Here is a 20,315-nt window from a genome sequence, read left to right as displayed (position 1 = left end):
TCCCACAATTCGTTGGTAAAAGAGTAGCCCAAGAGTTGGCAGTGGGTAGTGATAACTAGTTGCCTTCCCTCTAGTCTTACACTGCTAAATTAGAGATGGCTAGTGCAGATAGCCCTTGTGTAGCTTTTTGCAAAATTCAAAACAAATCAAACCATCATGTAGTCAATGTTTAGTAGTTTTACAATTATTTTTTATACATCGTGTTTCTTTCTCACATATGTAAAACTTGTTGTTAATGGTTTCAGGTAAATGCCTGATTTTATACTATTTTAATAGTTAGATCTGATGCTTTAATTATTCTTTAGTTTTGTAGTGATATTATTACTTATATGTGGAATCACCCAAGTATCCTGAGCTTTAAATGTGTTTTCTTTATTTATTTGATTAAAAGAAACATTATTTTCTTTTTGCCTATCAAAAGTTCTTATGTATTGTATAAATTCCTGTGGATAGCCATTTTCATTTAAAAAGTGATCAGGTTTTCCCAAGCCTTCTCCCATATTTCTTTGTTGGGTGGTTTGATGTCTTATGGCATGAAGCAACTAGGCTATCCCTGTCAAACAACTGGTAAAAAGTTAAAAGTAAAGTAAAATTAATAAACCTCGTAAAAAGGAATCATGGTAAAACAAAACAAAGTTTAATTTTTGAATTAAAAACATAAATAGCGTTAAATCCAATTTTTATACTTAGTTTACAGCAGTAAGAGAGAAACTACAGTAATACAAGTTTTAAAAGATTTTCTGTAGCATAATTTTAATTATCATAACTTGCCAGGATGACTAACAGGTAAGTTCAAACATCAATGTTAGTCACCTGAAGTTGGCCTTTCCAATCCTGGTTTCGAGTTATTTGATGTTATGGCCATTTTCTAATTTCATATTGAACTAGTTGTACTTTAAATCATAAAAAGGAATCATATTAAGAAAAAGGTATTATCTATGAATTAAAAACTTAAGTAGCATTAATAGTCAAGAGCCTTTACAAACTGAAAACATTTGTAAGGTGTACAGTGTCTCCATCACCAATGACACTGTTCAACATTATGGATAAACTTTGAGACAAAACAAGTCTAAAATGGTGCTGTTGTTGAGAGTCGTAATGACGGCAAAAGAGTAAATGTGGATTATTGTGACCTGAATGTCATACAAACACATTGGTGCATCAGTCCCAGATAAAAGAAAATGATTGGTTAAAAAACTGTGACCAATGCATAGTCTAGTGAGGAGAACTTCCTCTTTTTGATCTCTACAGAAACAAGACAACCAATGTCCAGTAGAGGGTTTTATTTGGAAAAGCTTGTTTTTGTGTTGCTCCCTTGAAGTCGACTGCCAACTGGCATCGAGCTGAGCCTTGAATACAGGACTATAGTCCATGTGTGGAACAGACACAACAGTGATAACACCAGAGCAGACAGACTTAGCTGCAGTGTTGGTGAGCTCATTCACGAGAATACCACCTACTTAGAGCAAGAAAGAAAGTAGGGTGGGTGAGAGCTATTACAATTAATGCAATGAGGGTCTGTTTCACACTCACAGGCATCATGTTCCTTGCCACTGCAATGAGAACATATCAAGGTACCATGGCATGATGTCTTTGAGTGACTGAAGTGCTGATATTGGAAACATCTGCAAGTGTTTGGAATATATGGCTGCACCTTACAATTAAGATAACCTGCCTTGATGGTGCAGATGGATGTGGTAATGTAAATGTTAGAAGGAGGACATTGGTCAGTATCAAAATTCCATCTTTAAAAGTGGAGATACACCTCACTGAAGAAACTTCTTTGGTGGAGAAACCAGTGAGTATCTCCAGCTTGATGATGTTTTTCAAATCCCTCTCAACAATAACTTATCATGACAAATTCAAAGTGGCATGAGGAGTAACTTCAATGGGTATATCCCCAATTGCCTTCAAACGTAAGAGAAGTTCACTGTGTTTAGATGTGGATGTTTCTAACAGTATGTCACTAGAGCAAAGTTTTTTGACCGACTTTGGAGAGCCAGCAAGTGTCCCTCTAGTCCCTTCTGAATAAAAAAGGGACACATTTGCCATTATGATTTGTCTGAAAACGAATTTAATATAAGAAAATGAGGTACAGGTGTTACAGATGTTGAAGATTGCTGCTCAGAATCTTCAAGACATGGTCGTTTACCTATGGACTGTTTTTCACTATTTTATTTGAGGGATCCATAATAATGAAATAATATTTTGGTGGCCATTGACCCCACCCATCTTGGAGCCCTATGAGGGAATGCACTATAATGCCACAAAAAGACATTGCAGTAATGCCAGGGTTTTATGAGCACTATACCCAAACACCAGCATCACATACAATGTCCATAACACACATTGAGAAAATCCAACACTGATACTTGGTTGACTCTAGCCCAAGTGGACCAGCCAATTGACCCTAGAGGGCTGCCCCAAGTCTGCCCATCTACAAGAATTCAAGGCCAAAGTGGTATGTTAGGGTTGGACCCGTGAACCGCCAGGATTCTCTCCTCTCGTGCACGGCAAACACGTGGGTGGATGTTTAGATCCACGAGGAGGTAAACTGAAAGAACAGAACTTTCTCAGGGAGGGCCTTTCATCACATACATCACCACACTGAGGAGGATTGCTTTGTTATTAGAAACTTTATCAATTCTATGGAAGGAGCTGATAATTACACCTATTTTTATAGCAGGGGGGTGATGTGGATGGACATGCAGACATAGGTCTCTAGTAGATGACTTGCTGAAAATACCAGTAATGATTTCCCCATTCCTGAAATGAACTGTAGTATCTAGAAATAAAAAGTTCTATCTTGTATGACATAAACAAGTATAAATTTTATGAATGGGTGACAGTATTCAAGAACTTATGGAAACCAAAAAGAGTTTCTAAATTAGTGGTTTACACTCCATATGTCATCTATGAATCTGTTCAACAATGATGTGTCAATGGTTTCTCTTGTTTTACAAGAAGTAAATGTTTTTAATTCAAATGCATGCATAAATATTATAGGTAAAACTACTTCTACACATAATTATTACACTGATTTGTATATAAAATTTGAATTATTTACTTCAAACTTCAGAGCTCATTTTAACCAGTCTCTTGAAATATTTGAAAGTTTTAAGTCTTCTCTGTTTTCTCTAATTGTAATCATAATTCAATCTATCCCATAGAATTAAGGAATTCGACTATTATATGTTTTAGATTATTTACCAGCTGTGAAGCAATATAGATAACTTCTTTAATTCATTAAAAAAATTCTATCTTTAATTTCAAGTGTTTTAATAGGATTTGTTTAATTTAAAATAGTTATCTCTACTCGATAAATTAGTATAAATCTTTTGCTTTTAACTATGTATTGCTAAAACCACAAATAATTTACTTTTATCAGATTCTTCAACCATAATATCAGTTATGTCTATGGAGTATTGTTGGTTTGATTTGTCTTAACAATATAATTCAAGAATGTTTGTTATTATTTTAATGTGCAATGAACTTTCTGTGCATGTATCAATGTTCAATTTATGAATTACAGTGTTTCAGTTTAGATTCAGTTTGACTGTAGGATATTGATAGCTTTTGATGAAGCATAATAGTAAAATATTGAGCTAATAAAATAATATTTTGAAGATATAAGCTATAATTTTATTTATGTTTATGTGACTAATTGCTCTATATCTGTTTACAGATTCTTTTTTCAAGCTCTTTAGGGCATGTTCAGAGAAAATAAATTTCTTGAAACTCCTGAAGAATGTTATAGAAGACAATTGAATAGTCTATTTTTAATGTTAAAAAATAACAATGAAATAACAGAGAATATGTAAACAGCTTAAGAGTCACAAATGCACGTAACCCTTGTTTGTTTAGTGCTTGGAAGGCTTATAAAAACCCATTTAACATCCATTTCACCTCTTCCATTTATGGTAGCTATAACCATGAGCTTGCACTATTCCTAGATTTTCTCATCCAACCATTGCATGACAACAATAAATTCAAAGTTAAAGGTCTTCTAGAATTTCAAAGAATTCTAAAAAAATTTAACAATCATTACAAAATTTACAGTTTGGACAGAGTCTTCATGTGTACAGTGATACAGTAAAGTTACTTTTATTCAAAAACTGAGCATTCAATTCGTATATCATCTACAGAAGGTTTATTCTGATAATTTCAGTGATGGAAGAACTTAATAGTATCAATGTGATTGTTGCATTAGTACTTACAGAAGCAGAATAGGACACAACATAAAAACTGGGATCAAATAAAATAATCCCTGTCACACATTTATGAATACAGCACAATAAATTCCATTAACAACTTTACAATATTATGCAATGAGAACAACATTAATAGAAGAAAAATATATGAGAACCATTAAATATTCATGAAATAAAACCATATTTAAATCAAAACACATTCCACTCTATATTTTTTCTAAATTGGAACAAAATGCTCATGCAGTATTTGACAAAACAGAGACAGGTACCTGATGATGACCAGGTACCAATGGTCAGAAACCAATGTTGGTTGACTAATGAAGTGAGATTAATACATATTGTGAAACATACATAGCTCTTCTATTAAATGTTAACATTTTTAAAAGATAATCTCATGACAACACATTATAAAAAGGTTAAATGAAAATAAACTTTTCAAAAGTTGTATCTTTGGACTTTTATTTAAAGTGTATAGTGTATTTCCTATTCATGCAACTAGTTATGTTTATGTCTACACATTCGCCACTATTGTCTGTTTAAGATAATCTAATTATATTTATCTACACATTTCTCAATATTGATTGTTTAAGATCACCTAATTATATTTGTCTTACTGAAAACACACTGAATTATTCTGTTTCTTTTTAAAATAAAATATATCAAATCTTTATGAGTTTAGGTATGGTACCACTGTAAGAACTTTTATCTATGTTGTAGGCTGATGAAGTATTTACCAATGTTGGTTGACTAATGAAGTGAGATTAATACATATTGTGAAACATACATAGCTCTTCTATTAAATGTTAACATTTTTAAAAGATAATCTCATGACAAAATATTATACAATATGTGATAAGAGCTTTGCTTTTACTAAGGATATAGAATGTAAGTTAATACTAAATATGTATCATTTTATGTTTTCTTTTGAAGGTAAATGGTAATGCTAAGATAATCTCTTACTTAACAACATTGTCTAAAACGATAAATTTATTAACTAATTTATAAGCACAATTTCATTACTGTTGATAAACTTGATTAAATTGATTTTAAAATCACAGTTTTATTGTTTCTTCCTTGCAGATCAAGATGAATGGTAAGTATATTTTTTTATGCATATTATTATTTTTATTTCATTTTACAAATGGTACTGAGTTTTTGCGAAGTGACATAAATGAAACTTCATAGATATACATCTAATTAATTAAACACAAGAAACATAAAATTATGACTGAGAGATAGCTCTTATAACTGTTGCTGATAACACTCACACATAGCAAGAACTTTTAATATTCCATCCTATTTATTATGATAGTACCAAAGCTTATACTCTTGGACTTGAATATTTACACTGCAAAAACACAGGGTTCTCTCTTCTGATCACAGTGTAGATAGCACAAAAACCATACTCACTGTAATTATATAAAAGCAACATTACATGGCAGGATACTGGAATTAATACATAATTACTTCAAGGAAATGCCACAGTACACATTCATTTTATAAATACATAATTACCAACAGGCAAAACCACATTACAGGATAACTTCATAATTACCAAAATGCTGAATCCCATTAATCTTAAAGTATGGGGTAACTTTGTGTTAGATATTGTATATCATTGGTTTGCTTACTAGTTTATTTGTAATGTACAAGATAATGCTATATTGTCTTAGAATACTATATATTACCTTTTTGTTGTTCTGATGGTAGTTAATTAATGTTTCTTTATTTTAAAAATACATGAGAATTTTCAACAAGGTACCTTACTTCTGCTCACATACATAGCTATTCTGATTCAGTGCTGCCCTCTATTTTTTAAAATGTTTACACATACCACAGTTCTTTCGCTCCCACACACCTGATTTAACTAATTCTCACAGGCAAATTATCATATGACAAACTTCCACCAAGTAGTGCCACACACACCCAAGTGACTCGTGTGACTTCCTCTGTGCTAACTACCTAACTATCACTTTTCATTTAGCAGTGCCAGGATTCAAATGTTTAGTTTTTGTTCTTTTCAAGTTTTTTTTCCTTTTTCGCATCTTTGCATCAATTTCTTTCACCAAAAATATTATTTATTATACAATGGTGATATTTCTAATTTACTCTGACATGGAATTGTCTTGTATTTCTACCCAGTTATGAAGCTTAATACTTCATTACAGTTTTTCTTTCTTTCTGTCAACACAATTGTTTGGTTCTTTATCTTAAATATAAATTTTGAATTCTAACTTACTACTTTGGAAGGTGTATCTTCTGTCAGCCCCTTTATACAGGTGGCTGTCTTTGTCTGTGGAATTATTGGCTTTACTTCATCAAGAGATTAATCCCTCCTTGACTACATACATTGGTGGTTGAACGTATCCCTCACATCGTTGGGTTTGCAGCTTTTTTTAACTGTTTTAAATTTGTTTCTCTTTCCTGATACTCATCTCCAACATTGGGAAGAATGGATTGATCAGCAAGAAATTTCAGGACAGTGGTCTGTGGATGAGAAATATTATTATGTTAACAGTGTACTTTAATTTACTTTCTTCCTCTTGCTCAGAACTGACCAATCGTTTGTTTGTCCCAACTATTCCATGTTGGTAGATTATTTCATTAGCTAAGGAGGCACTCGTTCATATTCCCTTTGTGATAGTTTATGGATCTCCCTTTCTGAACTCACACCCTTGACATACATCTCTTTGTGTCATGTTCCAGATGCTTTTGTCCTCAATGCAAACCACCTTTTAAGTTCTGACATACTTTCTCCCAAAGAATGGCTCTCTATCCTCAAATTTTAATCAGCTCTCTCTCCAGTGAGGTATTTCTACATGGGAGACATTTGATATCTTTCTTGATTCCAAGTTATCTCCTTTATGTTTAGTCTTCAGTTCATCATACACTCACCTTTGCTGTTAATACATTCAGACAAGATTAAACCAGTTTATACTTTGGTTTTTCTCATTCTATCAGTCTTCTTCCTGAAGAGATTTTGATAATCCACATCACTCTTGGTCAGGTCTTTCTAACTGCTCCTTTCTGGCTAGTACAGATTGAGTCTTCATGGCTGTCTAGTAGTATGTTATTTTTGTTCTGTATTGATTTTACTAACCTACAGTTTGGGGACTTGTGGAATATTCTTTTTGTCATTTTCATTTCTTGTCTTCTTTCACCTTTACTGTCAGTCAGATCACAGTGACCTTCTCTATCATGTATATTCTTTGGGTTGCTTCATTTCTTTCAAGGCTCCTTCCATTGACTTTTTTACTGCAATTTCATTCCTGTACACCCCTCTTCTGTTTGTAATTTTTCCCTTCCTCCCTTACCCATTAGGTTTGGCTTGTCATTTGATTAGTCTTTTATTCCTGTAACCCATTCCTGGTGTCAACACTCCAGTCAGATACCTTACCTTTTAACTGCATCATAACCCACATTATCTGGTAATTCATCTGTAAAGCACTGAGACTAGATCTCATACAGTCAACTCTAATTATCTACTTTGGACAGCTGTTTCTTTCTTGTTGGAGTACTGTCTTCAACCTGTCACCATCCATCACTCTTTGGTGAGACTGTAAGCAAGTAATTTTTTCTTTTGTTATGTATATTTCAGGAGTCTGTCCTATATTTTGACCCCTTGGTGCAGATTCCTGTACATGGTGAAGGGACTTCCCTTAGAAGATTCTGTTCTTTCAGTTTACCTCCTCTGGAATCTAAACATCCACCCACGTGTTTACCATGCATGGTGATCCCGGAAGGGGAGAAGAGGTTAAGAGGTCCAACCCTAACAAACCACTTTGACCTTGAATTCCTGTAGATGGATGGCCTTAGAACAGCCCCCATGGTTGATTGGCTGGTCCACTTGAGCTAGGGTCAACCAAGTACCAGTGTTGGACGTTCTTAACATGTGTTGTGGACATTGTATCTGATGCTGATGTTTGGGTATAGTGCTTACAAAACCCTGACATTTCTGCAGTGTTCTTGTTTGGCATTCTAGTGCATCTCCTTGTAGGGCTCCATGGTGGGTGGGGTCAGTGGACACAAAATATTATTTCTTTATTATGGATACCCCAAATAAAATCAAAGTAAAATAGTGAAAAACATACCATAAGTAAATGACTATGTCTTGAAGATTCTGAGCAGCAATCTTTAACATCTGTAACACTTGTACCTCATTTCCTGATACTACACTCTTTCAGACAAACCTTTAGGGAAAATGTCTCTCTTTGTTATTCAGAAGGAACTAGAGGGGCTTGCTGGCTGTCCTAAGTCAGTCAAAAAGCTTTGTTCTAGTGACATATGAGTGGAAACATCCACTCCTAAACACAATGCACTCCTCTTGCATTTGAAGACTATTTGGAATATACCCATTGAGGTTATTCCACATGCTACTTTGAATTCGTCATGAGAAGTTATTGCTTAGAGGGATTTGAAGAACATCCCTGAGTTAGATGTCCTTTCTGGTTTCTCCACATAAGTTTCTGCAGTGAAGCACATCTCCACTCGCAAAAGTGGAATTATGATGCTGACCAATGTCCTAATTTTGACGTTTATACCACATCCAACTGCCACCATCAAGGCAAGTTATCTAAATTGCGAGGTATAAATGTATGTTCCAAACCCTCTCAGATGTTTCCAATTTCAGTGGTTCAGTCACTCAAAAATTTCATGTCATAGTTACTCGACATGTACTTGTTGTGGTGACAAGGACCATGATGTCTATGAGTGTGAAACAGACCCTCATTGTGTCAATTGTAGTGGCTGTTATCAATCTTACTTTTGTTTATGCCCAAAATGGGTGGAAGAAAAGAGGAACAGCATTTGAAAAAAAAAAATTACTGTCCACTGCTCCATCTTGATCGTATGTTTCTGCACTTCATCCCACTGCTGCAATGGAAGTGCAGACTGATCTCTCCATACCTCCAAGAGAATCATCCTTAAACCATATGAAAAGTATTTTGCCCTTCATGGTTAAGAAAGTTGATGAATCAACATCAACAGTTATCTCTGTCCCTACCATTCCTTCCAGCAGATCCCCAAATCCACTTCTTTTGGTTCTAGGTTCAGGCATTTCTTTGCATCCACTGTATTCTCTGGCCCCAAGATGCAGAACAAACATTTCTTCATACCCTAAATCACTGAAATCTCCTTCCAATCGACCCAGGGCAGGATCCATGGAGATCAATAGATCTATTTCAAATAAAGAAAATAAAGAAAAAAGATGTGGTTCTAAACAGAAGGGCTGTCCACCCACTTCACCTATAAATAAGTAAAAATGTCCACTTTGAAACAATGGAAGTGTCGAGGTTTATATTCTAATCTAGATAACATCAAAGCACTGATTGATTCTTGACATCCTCTGTGTCTTTCCTTAGAGAAAACATTTTTGAAATATGCCAACACAATCACCTTTCAACAGTTTTCTTTGTATATAATTGACTTGTCATGTGATGGATGAGTGCATGGAGGGGTGTAACTGCTTCATACTTCACCTTCTTAGCCATCAAGACTTAAGCAGAGCAATAACCTCTTTCTTTTCTGGCTGATCGTCTCTATGAATATAATCACCCCTTTACACTAGTGGATCTCAAGCTGGCTCTTCATCATTATGGCAGTACATTGGTCAGACCTGATAATATACGCTATGAGATGCTGTGACATCTCTCTCCTGCTTCTCTTTATATTCTTCTGGTTGTTTTAACTGGATCTGGCAGGAGAAAGTTTTCTTTTCCTGATGCATGGCACCAGGCTATTTTCCTACTTTCTCTAAGCCTGAGAAAGATCCAAAGATTCCTTTAAACTACCATTCAATTGCTTTGATGAACTGTCTCTGTAAGACCTTGGAGAGGATGTTTAATGTTCATCTTGTTTGGTTCCTCAATTCAAATAACCTCCCTTCGCCCACCCAGTGTGGGTTCCAACAACAGTGCTCCACCATGGACCATCTGATTCGACCTGAAATGGCAATCAGAAAAGCCTTTTTCAAGCAACAACATCTTGTGTTAGTATTCTTTGACTTTTAAAAGGCTTATAGTACAATTTGGATGTATGGCATTTTGCCAGACCTCAACTTATATGGAATGCATGGTAATTTGCCCATTTTTATTTAAAATGTTTTAATAGGCAGGCAGTTCAAAGCTAGTGTGGGTTCAACACTTTCCCGTTCTTTCTTACAAGAACTTAGAGTTCCTCAGGGATACTGAGTGTCACACTTTTCAGTATAAAGATTAATGTCATTACTGGACAACTCCCTTTTACCATTGCAAATGGGCTCTATGTCGATGACTTTCACATCTCATGTCAGTCATCAAATGTCAGGTTTATTGAGCAGCAGCTACAGACTGCCCTCAATCATTTACTTAAGCAGACCACAGCAACTGGTTTTCTTTTCTCTTTCTAAAACCATTTGTATGGACTTTTGCTGCCAACAGGGTATTCGCTCCAATCATGAACTGCACATTGGTGAAATTGTGTTTCATGTGGTTCCTGAGGCAAAGTTCTTAGAGCTTATCTTTGACAATAAGCTGCCCTTATCAAGCAGCTACAAGTCAAGTGTACAAGGGCACTGAACATTCTCCATGTCCTCTCTTCCACCTCATGGGGAGTGGATTGATGTTCTATGCTAAAGATATATGAATCAAAACTGGACTATGAGTTTCTGGTCTCTGGCTATGCCATGACCTTGACCTTGAAGATGCAGAACCCCATTCATCATCAGAGGCTTTGGCTCTGCACTGGGGCTTTCCACACTTTCCCAGTCCAGAATTTGTATGCAGTCTCATGAATCTCCTCTACACCTCCATTGTTTGCAACTGTGTTTACTGTATGCTTCAAACTTTGATCCTTACTACCGCATCCCACCTGGGGTTGTGTTTTTCTTTCTCAGTGGGCCATGATTATTCAGAACAGACTGTCTACCATTGTTCCTTTTGGCCTTCATATCCAGATACAGTTGGATAAATTGGGTCTGTCCTTGGATAACATTGCTGTATCCTCTGATCAGCCCATCTCACCATGGCTTATTACAATCCTCAAATGTGACCTTTCTTTAAATCATCTGAGAAAAGTAGATACACCCGATTGGAAACACTGTCTTTTATTTGCTGAACATCTTTCGAACCATCCTACTATTCCCATTTATAAGGATAGTTCGAAATCAGGTGACTCTGTGAGCTCTGCCATGGTTTGTTGAGGTTTGGTGATTGTGCATAGAATTCCCTCTACAGAGTCTGTGTTCACTAATGAACTCTACACCATTTTTATTACCCTGGATCACATAGAAACTAAACAATACTCGAATTGTATTATTTATACCGACTTGCTTAGCTCCTTACTGGCCCTGGAATCACTTCATGTTAGTTCTCACCTTGTTCTTGCTAATATTCAAAACCGACTGGCCCATTTCTCTTTAACATCTACTTCTATCCAGTTCTTTTGGATACTAAACCACATTGGTATTTGCAGGAACAACCTCACCTACACTGCAGCTAACTTCATCAGTTCTAGCGCTATCACTGCTATGCCTGTTCCATACATGGACTATGGTCCTGTATTTAAGACTAAGCTTCATGCTAGTTGGCAGTCGACTTGAAATGAGCAACGTGAAAACAAGCTTTTCCAGATAAAACCCTTTATTGGACTTTGGCTGTCAAGATACCCTAACTAGACTACACATTGGCCATAGTTTTTAACTCATCATTTTCTGTTATCTGAGAGTTATACACCAATGTGTGGTCTATGTGATACTCAGGTCACAATAGTCCACATTTTACTGTCATGCCATCATTATGACTTTCAATGATGGCACCATTTTAGACATGTTTTGTCCACATGTTTACCCTTGTCACTGAGCAGTGTCATTGGTGACGGTGACACTGTCCAACATACAAATGTTTTTAGTTTTTTAAGGGACCTTTTTAATGCTATTTAAGTTTATACTTCAAAAATTAGACTTTGTTTTATTTTAATAATACCTTTTTATAAATTTTAATAATTTTACTTTTAATTTTTTACCAGCCTGGCATGGCCAGGTGGTTAAGGTGCTTAACTCATATTCTGAGGGTAGCGAGTTCCAATCCCATCACACCAAAGATGCTCACTCTTTCAACTGTGGGGGTGTTATAATGTGATGGTGAATCCCACTATTCAACAGTAAAAAAGTAGCCCCAGAGTTGGCAGTGTGTGGTGATAACTAGCTGCCTTCCATCTAGTCTCACACTGCTAAATTAGGGATGGCTAGTGAAGATAGTTCTCATGTAGCTTTGCACAAAATTTAGAAACAAACAGATAGCCTAGTTACTTTGCACTATAGAATGCCTAACAACTAACTAACCTATGTTTTGACCAGTATCTCGCTTTGTTATGAGCTCTGTCGAAGTATACTTCAGTCACTTATATTTTCTAGAACTCTCACAATAAGACCATTTTATCTTCAGTTTTCGTAATTTTCATGGACTCTCACAATAAGACCATTTTATCTTCAGTTTTCGTAATTTCCATGGCCACAAAATGCACACAGTTCACTAAAATCACATAAACTAGAGATGGATTGTTCCACAAGGTTGTTTGTATGTTATTCTCATGATATCTTTGCTTCCCAAATATCCCTGTTTGAGACCATACTAACCCATGGACTTTGTGGGCAAAGAACAAGAGGATTGCTGCCCATCCCTGCAGTTCCTTAAATTGCATAAATAGAGTTTCATTATCACCCATTGCACTGTCTCTGGCCTGAACTTTCCACTAGACTCTCTACTATATATTCTCTTTATTTTCTCCAGTGTTGTAAGAGAGTTCTTACAACTTTCAAGTTCCAAGCTGCTGGTGTGGTGGACCATAGAAGTATCCTCCTAAATGAGAAATATGCAATATAAACAATAAAGACTCCATTCAGTTGAGAATAAGACAGTTGTATTCTTCTGGTGTAGATAATGAGCTATTGTCCATCACTGCATCTGTTTATTCAAGGAGTTGTTTTAGTTGTGGAGTGCACTTTCATAATAAGTTGGATCTCATCTTATCCCTGCATGTAAATCAGTTTTTTGTGGTTAAGTTTCAGATTTGGAGATGAACCAATCAACATCATGTCTACAATTATGTTGTTCTGATAAGGATACCTTATCCTACCTTCATAGAGATGTTGTTTCCTTACAATTGAGTTTTGGATTCAGAGCTGAACCAATCACCATTTGTGCCATGCAATTGGAATCCCTCATCTTACCTTTACATCAATGTTGGTTCCCAGTAGTTGAGTTTTGGGTCTAGAGCCGAATTCATCAACAAGTACTCAAATGTGTACAGGGTGTCCTTCGTCCTTCACTTAATTTCACTTGGGTTGACTACTCCAGTATTGTGGGAGTGAAAATCTTGTGGCATGCAATTTTTTTTTTCAAATAAGAGGGCAGCATTGAACTAGAATTAAAAATTGACAAAAAATGACCATGAATTTATTGTGACCATAGTTTTGCCATTAAAGACATCATCAGGTATTGGCTGAAATGTTTTGTAGCAGGGTTTATATATATGTTTGAACAAAGAAGTGGGGAGGAGCTTAAGTTGGCTTAGCCATTTAGTAATTTTCTTGATTTCTCTTTAGGCTTTTTTTTTTATTTCTACAGTTTCCATAATGTCTAGTTCTTACCTCTCACAGATATATAAAATTTAGCATATTTTTTCTGTGTCTTCTTATCGAAACGAAACACCAGTTTCATTCCAGATATCTCAAATAACTCTCCAGGATCACTCTAAAGTAGGCCCTTCATATAATTGGTTCAGTTATGCTGATTCACTAAACACTAATTGGAGTTTGTCAGAAGCTATTAATCAGCTGCCTATTTCCATGTATCCCTCCTTTTTGTTGACCATTCCATTGATGCAGTTAGCATTCTTGAGGTAAATTTTCTGCAAGTTTTTTTTTCTGCAACAAGAGCAGTTGTTTATATAACCAATTGATATCACAATTTGTCACTGAGTCCCATTTGACTTGTCACATGAGAGTTTCTTATTTGGGACAAGTGTCTTTATGAAGTTTCTAGTATACACTTGTTAATGTGCATATCCTTGCTGCAAGTTATGTGTGTGTACAATATACAGAGGATATTCAATTTTCTCCCCTACAAGCATTTGGAATGTCAATAAAAGTGCCTCAAAATGATTCATATTATTCTTTTTCTATATCAATTGGCATGTGTCAATTATCCAGTGTCAGTAGGCTTGTATAGATTATTCATATATGTCAGTAGACATCTATAGATTATCCACACATGTCAATAAAAATCTATACATTATTCTTACATGTCAATAGGCATGCCACAGATTATTTTTTGTCAGTTGATGTGTCATAGATTATTCTTATACTAGCTGCAGTACCCATCCATTCGATGTGAGCTAATTCATTATTAATGAAAGGTTATCTTAGAACACAATATTTTTTTTCCTTATATGCAATTGTAAGAAAGGGAAACATGGCTGTAAACATTTCAAAGCACAAAATGAGACACAGCAAGTTTGCATGAAACTTCACAAGTACCCAGAGAACATTCTTACCAAGTTTGGTGAAGATCAATCTACAAGGAGAGAAGTAACAGTAAAATAACGCTCATAAAAACTGCAAAATACAAAACTGAAAAACTTCTACATGTCTCCTCATGAACCTAACGAACGTTCATATCAATTTTGGCAGAGATTCATCCACACCTTGTAAAGTAGTTACATGGACAGAGAACAGACAGTGCTATTATACTTATGTAGATAATTAAGTTAATGAGGAAAGTAATAGTTTATATTCTATTCATAATTTACTCTGCATATACAGCATTTATGTTGAATCTGTAATCTACTGAATCTGTGTTTTCAAGTTTACAATTTAAAATTTTTAATATATAATACATAAATAGAAGGAATATCCATACCTTAATATTGAAATATCAAAGTAAAATATAACCACAAAGTTTTATAACTTTCAAGTATATGTACTTAGTGTTTATTTATTTTACAGACAGAATTCGTGAGTCTTTAAATGAGATCTACTTAATGAGTAATGTGTAAGTATGTTATTTCTGTTGCCTCATGAGCAAATTTTCAATGACTATTTCATTACTGCATGAAAACCTTTTGTAAACTTGATGTTAAGGTTATTTTTCAAAACTACATTATTATTATAGGAATATGATTATACAATGTAAGATAAATTCTGGCTAAGAAGCTAGCACATAGGATCACCTACACAAGTTGTAATGTTTCAAACAAGACCCAAAGTTTGAGCTCTTTTGCATAGTTGACTATTCTTCAGGAGAATAAAGAAGATTTGTAATCTATTTTGGGTCTTATTTGAAAACGTTATGAAGTGAGATATTCCAGCTTATAATAAATATGTCAAAAATAAATATTGCCAAATTATTTAAACATGGTGGTGGATAGTGTTTGAACACTTCAGTTGTTTATTAGATAGTTGAAATAAATTTTTTATTTTAATGGAAAGTACAACTTTTTATTTGTTTTACAATTTCTAGAATAATGTCAGAACTATTGACAAAGATACGAGAACACGTTGGATGTTTATACAAGCTAGCTGAAGCTGTATCAAGTCTAGACTTTCTGGTATCCTTAGCTCACCAGTGCACTGTGTCTACTTATGGTAAACCCTTATATCCTTAGCTCACCAGTGCACTGTGTCTACTTATGATAAACCCTTATATCCTTAGCTCATCAGTGCATTGCATCTACTTATAGTAAACCCTCGTATCCTTATCTTACCAGTGTACCTTGTCTACTTAGGGTAAATTCTTGTATCCTTCACTAACGAGTGTAGTGTATCTATACAAACTGTATTAATTCTATACTTCCCTGCTTCCTTACATCATAACTATACTGTGTCTACTTATTGTAAATGCTTTAAAGCTTTAACTTTCTAATATACTCTTTTCTCAAGTATTAATATTTTAAACTTCTTACCCACAGTGAATTGTCATAACCTTCACTCTTCTCTATATTTCATCTGATGAAAGCTATGATTGACTAAAATTCCTATTATTGTTGTGAAATCTAGTATAAAAGGTTAGTATTAATAATACACAAAAAAGTAGAAGTTCTTTAGTTTAGAATCAAATTGTGTTTAAATGTTAACGTTTCAGGACACAAACAAAACTGACAATTGTGACTGGAAATAAGTAACGTAAATTAAAAAAAGACAAAAATTTGAAGTAATTATGTAATATCAAGTGTACATAAATATATAATATCAACTGCTCTAATTAAATGCGTTTCATACATTAAACATACAAAACGTTTTCTAACTTGCTTGACTTAAAAACCAACAGTTATCAAACAACTGTTGAAAAAAATGGCATAAGCTGCAGAACCAGGTTATATTTATTTTTCAATATCTCTACACTGATGTGTAGGATAAATTTAAAAGTGTATAATTTGCTACATGTTATGAGTTTAGCAATGTAAGTAATATGTCAGCCTAAAGAAATTCTTAAAATGAAATGAGTAACAAAATATATAACAAACATATATTCTGGAGTTCATGATAGTTTTTTCATCATATGAAATATCTAAGTTACTTCAGTCAACACTTTGATGTGTGACTTGGCATATAAACATAAATGGTTTGAATAGTTAAGTTAACTGATCATGTGTGGCCAAATGATTAGCAAGGTCCAATATTTCAGTTGCAGTTTGCCACAGAACACCCTATATACTTTATGTTGTTGGTAAATTATAACTGACAGCTCATCCTGCATTTGGTTAAATGTAGTCATGTAGGTAACAGATGTTGCTGATATATTTGTTATCCTTTTTTTTATCAGCATTTATAGTTAAGAATGGCTAATTAATTAATTAGGTAGCTATGCAAACAACAGATCTGCTGAAATTCCAATTAAGGATATATTTAGATTATGTATAGTAATATATGTTTGTTTTTTGTCAAGAAGGACCTGTTGAAATTTGAACAGATACAGATACATATATTATTTTTATTAAGTGTTTCAGAATAAACCAAGATTTAAATTTGTACCCTTTAATATTTACAGTTCGGCCTGAGCTTACGGACACAACAGCTATTAAGAATGGACATCATCCAATTCTTGAAAAGATACAGATAGATTCTTTTGTTCCTAACAACACGGTAGGTATGAAATTTTTGTGGGTGGTAACTTCAGAAATACATGTTAAAAATTAATGTCATCTATTCTGAAAAAAAATTCAACTACATTCTGCTACCCAGTAGTAAATTAAGACACTTTGAGGCCCAGGGACAGTGAATAATATAAGGCCCCCTCATGCATTTTATTTTTGTTGTACAAAACAAGTATTACTTCATAGTTAAGTATACAACTTGGTCTACAGATGTATGTATATTTATAATCAAATACCATTTTCTGTTTATCTGCATTTTTAATTGTTAATCCTGTTTTAAGAGCATAATTCTAGCACAAAAATGATTTGATTATAGCTATCATAAAATTTCAAATAGCGCTTCCATTTTTAAAGAAAAGTTTTTTTTATGCGTCATTTCCTTTCTAATAATTTTTCCCTTTTTCAGAAGTACTATTTACTCATATTCTAGCCTAAAATTTAAGGGCTCCTGAACAGCAGATTGTTTACTGTATTTTTAAGCTAACTTTCTTTTTAAATTGAATTCGCAGAAAGTGTATAAAGATCTTAATTTGGTAATTGAATAATTTCGATTTTAATTCAGTAATATTTAGAAATTTTATATTATTATGGTAAATATGAATGTCAGGCTATTATTTAAATTTTATAAAATTATGTTTTTTAAATGGAAAGTTTTGTTTTCAGTTTATTTCCAAAAACAACAACTTTCTTGTCATCACTGGGCCTAACATGGTAAGTGTTTCCTCTCTGGTTTTCAAGTCTCAAGAATTGTAAACAATTCACAATGTTTGTATATTTATTATTCAGTACTTACTCCTTGGAAAACCCCAGGTACCCATCAGTAAAATCCTCTTTGAAGTAAGTTCAAGTTTTAAAAAACTTAGTGTAGAAGGAAATATTTCAGTAATCTAATGTTATTAGTTTAGTTCGTTTAGACTTACCCCATAGTGGCACAGTGATGAGTGTGTAGGCTTAGAATGTTAAAAACCACATTTTGATACCTGGGATAAGCAAAGTACAAATAGCCTATAGTGTACTTTTATTCTTTACAACAAAGAAACAAATCATATATAGGTAACAAAGTGAAAATATCAAAAATAGTTCTTCATTGATATGTTTTTCATTCTCATATTTTAAGACATTTATAACTGCAGAAAATGATTAATATTTTGCCAGCTTTGTTCCACCCCATAATTCAATGTTTGTTTCTCATAACAAATCATGTGACTGCTAAGTGTTGTAGGTTCATGCTTGCTTCTTGTAATAAATTACATGACTGCTATGTGAAGTAGGTTCATGTTTACTTCTTGTAAATTGTGACTGCTAAGTGCAGTATTTATTGTTTGCTTCTTATAACAAATCTTATGACTACCAACTATTCATGTTTTGTTCATGTTTGCTTCTTATAAGAAGTCATATTGCTATTAATTAATTAGATTATTTTTAATTCCAATAGAGTGGCAAGTCAACTTACTTAAAACAGGTGGCACTACTACAGATCATGGCCCAAATTGGTTGTTTTGTCCCAGCTGAATATGCTTCTTTTCGAATCACTAGACAGATTTTCTCCAGAATTAGGAGCAATGATGATATTGAATCAAACTGTTCTACATTTATGTTGGAGGTAGGTGTACCTAATGAAACTGCCCTACATTCATATTAGATGTAAGTGAATCTAATCAAACTATTCTACTTTCATATGAAAGAAAGTGGGAAACCTAAAAATTGATAAGTTTCCTGGACTAGAAAACTTTTATATTAGAGTTTTAAAGGAACTGAAAGATTTTATCTGTAATATTTTTATAGGTCATTGAGCAGTGGAAGAATATTAGAAGATTGGATGTTAACCAATGTTACTCCAGTACTTAAAGGAGGTGATAAAGATTATCCAGGCAGTTATAGGCTAGTTAGTCTTACATTAGTAGCTGAAAACGTTTTGGAAAGTGTGATTAAAGATGCAATGCAGAGTCACTTTAAGTAGCTTGGTATAGTGTCAAATAGCCAGCATGGTCTCACTGAGGAAAGTCATATTTAACAAATATTCTGATATTCTTTGAGGATGTTACTGCAACTTGCAATGAAGGAAATGCTGTGGATTTGGTTTATCTTCATTTTCAGAAAACATTTTACAAGGTGGCTCACAAAAGACTTGTTATAAAAATGAAATCTTTGGATGTGGGAGAAATGTTATTAAATTGGATACAAAATTAGCTAGAGATTAGAAAGCAGAGATAAATGGAAATAGACCTGGCTGGATCACAGTTGCAAGTAGCATACCTCATGGTTCTGTGTTGGGTCCTCTGATGTTTGCAATTTTTATTAAATATATTGACTCATTTTGAAATTTGTAGATGACATTAAGATTTTTGATGTGGCTAACTGTTTCAAAGATGCTGCAGAGTTACAAATAGATTTGGATCATTTGATGCATTGATCCAATACATAACATATGATGTTTAGCTATCTAAAATGTAAGGTGATACATATAGATCTTCAAAATTCATAATATTGTTTATATTTAAATAGGAATACATTATATACTGTGTTTGAAGAAAAAATCACCTAAGTCATCTAAACAGTGTACTTTAGCTAAAAGGAGATTGAATTGTTGAAGAAAGTTCAGAGAAGAGCCATGATACCTTAAAATCTTAATTTTGATTAAGAAGTTAGCACACAGAATCACACACAAAAGTTGCAATGTTTTTTTTTAAAGACCCAAAACTCAAACACTTTTGAATAGTTCACTATTCTTTATCAGAAGAATAAAGCAGAAAAACTTTGGAATGTTGGGATTTTCCTATGAGGAGAGACTAAAATCTCTAAAGTTGTTTTCTCTGAACAGGAGAACGATTTTTTTTTTTTTTTTTGGAATTTCGCACAAAGCTACTCGAAGGCTATCTGTGCTAGCCATCCCTAATTTAGCAGTGTAAGACTAGACAGAAGGCAGCTAGTCATCACCACCCACCGCCAACTCTTGGACTACTCTTTTACCAACGA

General features: G+C 34.0%; 1 protein-coding gene and 1 long non-coding RNA gene across 3 annotated transcripts in view; one reads left to right on the top strand and one right to left on the bottom strand.

The window, feature by feature from the left end:
* Window positions 1-18,355, bottom strand: part of LOC143247093 (uncharacterized) — a 34,487-nt gene extending 16,132 nt beyond the window's left edge. Inside the window, exon 1 of one of the 2 annotated variants that reach the window (XR_013026367.1) lies at window positions 18,260-18,355. This is a non-coding gene — a long non-coding RNA (uncharacterized LOC143247093). Of the gene's footprint in view, window positions 1-5,899; window positions 6,085-18,259 lie in introns of those variants that run through there. The other variant, XR_013026368.1, reaches the window with a different exon arrangement.
* LOC143247092 (mutS protein homolog 4-like) overlaps window positions 1-20,315 on the top strand; it is a 97,118-nt gene that overhangs the window by 56,619 nt on the left and 20,184 nt on the right. Inside the window, exons 16-21 of the mRNA XM_076494544.1 lie at window positions 5,292-5,304; window positions 15,193-15,238; window positions 15,707-15,831; window positions 17,234-17,328; window positions 18,003-18,050; window positions 18,775-18,942. Coding sequence (XP_076350659.1) covers window positions 5,292-5,304; window positions 15,193-15,238; window positions 15,707-15,831; window positions 17,234-17,328; window positions 18,003-18,050; window positions 18,775-18,942 — 495 coding nt within the window. The remainder of the gene's footprint in view (window positions 1-5,291; window positions 5,305-15,192; window positions 15,239-15,706; window positions 15,832-17,233; window positions 17,329-18,002; window positions 18,051-18,774; window positions 18,943-20,315) is intronic.

The sequence above is a fragment of the Tachypleus tridentatus genome, chromosome 3, assembly GCF_004210375.1.
Source record: "Tachypleus tridentatus isolate NWPU-2018 chromosome 3, ASM421037v1, whole genome shotgun sequence".
In the NCBI taxonomy this organism is placed as follows: Eukaryota; Metazoa; Arthropoda; class Merostomata; order Xiphosura; family Limulidae; genus Tachypleus; species Tachypleus tridentatus.
The sequence above is the reverse complement of the archived record's forward strand: the minus strand, read 5'-3'. Positions and strand labels throughout refer to the sequence as shown.